The sequence below is a fragment of the Pundamilia nyererei genome, unplaced genomic scaffold, assembly GCF_000239375.1.
Source record: "Pundamilia nyererei isolate P.nyererei 1_Seehausen unplaced genomic scaffold, PunNye1.0 scaffold00266, whole genome shotgun sequence".
Classification (NCBI taxonomy): domain Eukaryota; kingdom Metazoa; phylum Chordata; class Actinopteri; order Cichliformes; family Cichlidae; genus Pundamilia; species Pundamilia nyererei.
Genome location: NW_005187667.1, coordinates 770,863 through 773,941, shown reverse-complemented (window position 1 = coordinate 773,941; position 3,079 = coordinate 770,863). Strand labels below are relative to the sequence as shown.

General features: G+C 42.8%; 1 protein-coding gene across 1 annotated transcript; it reads left to right on the top strand.

Moving 5' to 3' along the window:
* Positions 1 to 1,891: 1,891 nt before the first annotated feature.
* On the top strand, positions 1,892 to 2,842 carry LOC102216096 (olfactory receptor 1571-like). The gene has a single exon (XM_005750270.1). It carries the CDS (start codon positions 1,892 to 1,894, stop codon positions 2,840 to 2,842), a length of 951 nt encoding a protein of 316 aa, XP_005750327.1.
* The last annotated feature ends 237 nt before the right edge of the window (positions 2,843 to 3,079 follow it).

Genomic DNA, 3,079 nt, shown 5'->3' with positions numbered 1-3,079 from the left:
CAGCTGGGATAGGCTCCAGCGCCGCCCGCGACCCTGAAAAGGATAAGCGGAAGCAAATGGATGGAGTTTAAAAAGAAAGACAGAGACACTAAAATATCTAAAGAACCTGACAAACATAGGGAGCTGCAACAACAGGCTGTCACGACCGGGTGGCCAGACACAGGTAAGTGGACTCAAATGCAGACACCACATCGAGGCTCGGAGGTGTAGTGCAAACAAACAATTTATTTGGCACTCAAAAAATGGCACACCATGGAGGTAAAAGAAACAAATGCTATACGTGAACTAATGGCGAGAGGGAAAACATAGACCTCTGAACATTGGCTAACTACTAACATAAAGTTTCTGATTATGGTACTAAGAATCTGTAGCTACAAACACACTGATTAGCAAGGGCTAGCAGATAAGCTGTTACCAGGAATGCTGAGAAAGTAAACAAGTCTTGGCTAGACCATCTCCAAAATAATTTTTAAACCAATAAACAAGATTCGCACCGCGTGTGCAGCAGCGAAGCCAGAAGGAAATAGTCTCTTTATCGGGCTGGGCATGTTATTTGGGATTTTCCGGAGCAGGCATACAAGGTGCAGGGTCACAGGGTTTCTCTGAGTCACTGTAATGAAAGGAGTGTAGAGTCAATGCGTGCCCCACACAGCAGTCCAAGAAGTGGTGGCAACAAAATACATAGTCTTACTTGTCTGGGTTGATGGCGAGGCTAGGAGGGGATTAGTGGTCCGAGTGAGGCTAAACCAGTTCGTGTACACGAAGGTGAATAGGGTCGAGAATAGTAGCAGGCCAGCCACGGGGAGTTGAGTGGTTACAGGCAGCAAGATCCAATCCACTGTGAAGCTGCAGAGGCAAGTAGACAGGGTTTACTGAGCTAGGACTCTCACTAACGTGGGTTAGCTGACATTCCAGCGAGGAATGTCTTTTTCTTCGTTTAATGGCGGTTGGCAACCAACGTAAAGGAGCATTACTGCCTCCTACTGTTCCAGAGTATGGGACAGACATTGAGTTTACAATTTGTATCACAGCGAGGAATGTTTGAGAACGCTGGTCTTAAGAGCCACCCAGCAAATTACACACAGGTGCCACAAACGAGGGGTGTGGTGACTCTGCCCAGTGATGGATTTACTGGCATGCAGGAAAATCCAGCACTCACCCGGACCATGACACAGGTATCCTCCTACCAGAGCCTTGCACTAGTGTCTGGTGAGTCCTTCAAATGAAGACAAAGTCCAGAGAAGAGACAGTCCAGAATCTCATATACAGGAGTCATCTGGGCTCTATTACCAAAACAATGACTTGTAGTAGACCAAGTAGAACAGAGTGGATATAGTACGAAAGGATTCAGACTAATCAAAACTTCTACAACAGTCTCACAGCACAATCTCTGGGTGTTCTAACAGTAAGATTGTTCACTTGTTTGATTGCTTCAAATCGGTCCCATCTGGCAGCTCTGGTGTTGCAAAAAACACATTTGCTTTGCCAAAAGGGGCCCTAGAAACTGAATATTGGCTGCTCTTGTTAGCCAATATTTTTATTTTTATATATGTGTAGTGTAACAATCCCACAGGTGACTTGTGGAAGAAAAGAGAACAAAAAAGAAAGGGGTAGAAATCTGTCAGTTGACAGTACGAGTATCACATGATGTGACATCACATGATGTGACATCACATGAGATAACGTCAATGAGGTGTCATAAACAGTACGTGACCAGATGGCAAAAACTGCAGATCAACTGTGGTCATGTGGAAAGAGTATATTATCTGTTAAAGTTCTGCAAGGAAGTATTTTGGCTTCTCTTTCTCTGCTCCAAAGATCAAAATCCCTCAAAGCTAAAACATTAATTTTGCTGTGTGCTACTTTAACATGTTTTTAATGTTTGTTTAACATGTTCTTCACAAATGAAACTCTGACAAATATCACTGTCGGGCAGCAGAATCAGCTATTTCTCGAGATAGTGTTTTCTTGCATTGTCACAACACTAACATGCTGTGTATTTCTTTTTATTAATGCAACCATGTTGTTTACTCTAAGAAGTAAACCCGTGTTTGGTCAAACCTCTCGTTACATTCTTCTCTACAACCTTCTGTTTGCAGATACTCTACAGATGGCACAGAGTCAGGTCATGTTTTTACTGTCTGCTTGTAGAATAACGTTGCTGTATCCGATATGTGGTGTGCTAGTGTCACTTGCCACTCTGTTGACTTTAATCTCTCCTCTCACACTTGTGGCGATGTCTCTGGAGAGATATGTAGCTGTGTGCTACCCACTAAGACATGCTGCTATCATCACTGTCAGAAACACAGCGCTGGCTGTTTGTGTGGTTTGGACAATAAGTTTGCTAAATGTTTTAATAGAAGTTGTTCTGATGTTACGTGTCCGATTCCAGGATCTGCTGCACCTTCAGATGGAATATTCCTGTAACAAGGAGAAACTGACTCTTGATCCAATATCTGATCTCTATGCCAAAGCCTTCAGTTATTTTCTGTTTGTTTTAGCTGCAGGGGCATTCATTTTTTCTTATATTGGTGTGACTGTAGTAGCCCAGTCAGCCTCTACAGACAAAGGTTCAGCTGAAAAGGCTCGTAAGACACTGGTGTTGCATTTGGTGCAGCTTGGTCTTAGTGTCTCCTCAACCATACATAACCCAATATTTGTCTTTATTTACAAAACTGTGGACAGTGTCATAGTTGTGCGCATCCGGGTTGTTATTTATCTTTGTATTATCATCCTTCCCAGATGCCTGAGTTCTTTCATCTATGGTCTCAGAGACCACACCATCAGACCTGTCCTGATGCTCAATCTCAGATGTCAGTGGAAATGTCAACCTTTCCTCTGAATAGTCTCAATTGAAGTCATTCTCATCACTTAATCAGTGTGATTTCTTGACAAATACCCGTTTATTCAACTTGAGAATCAAGGGGAGGGGTAATTTAGAAAAAAAACAAACATTAAATGTGATGTGAGTTCATACTAGGCGTGTTAGTTTGTGCCTATGAATTTAGTAGGGTATGCTTGGGTTTACATGATATAAAATTTGTCAGACAGTGGGGAACGATGTAGCCTCCAGCCGGAC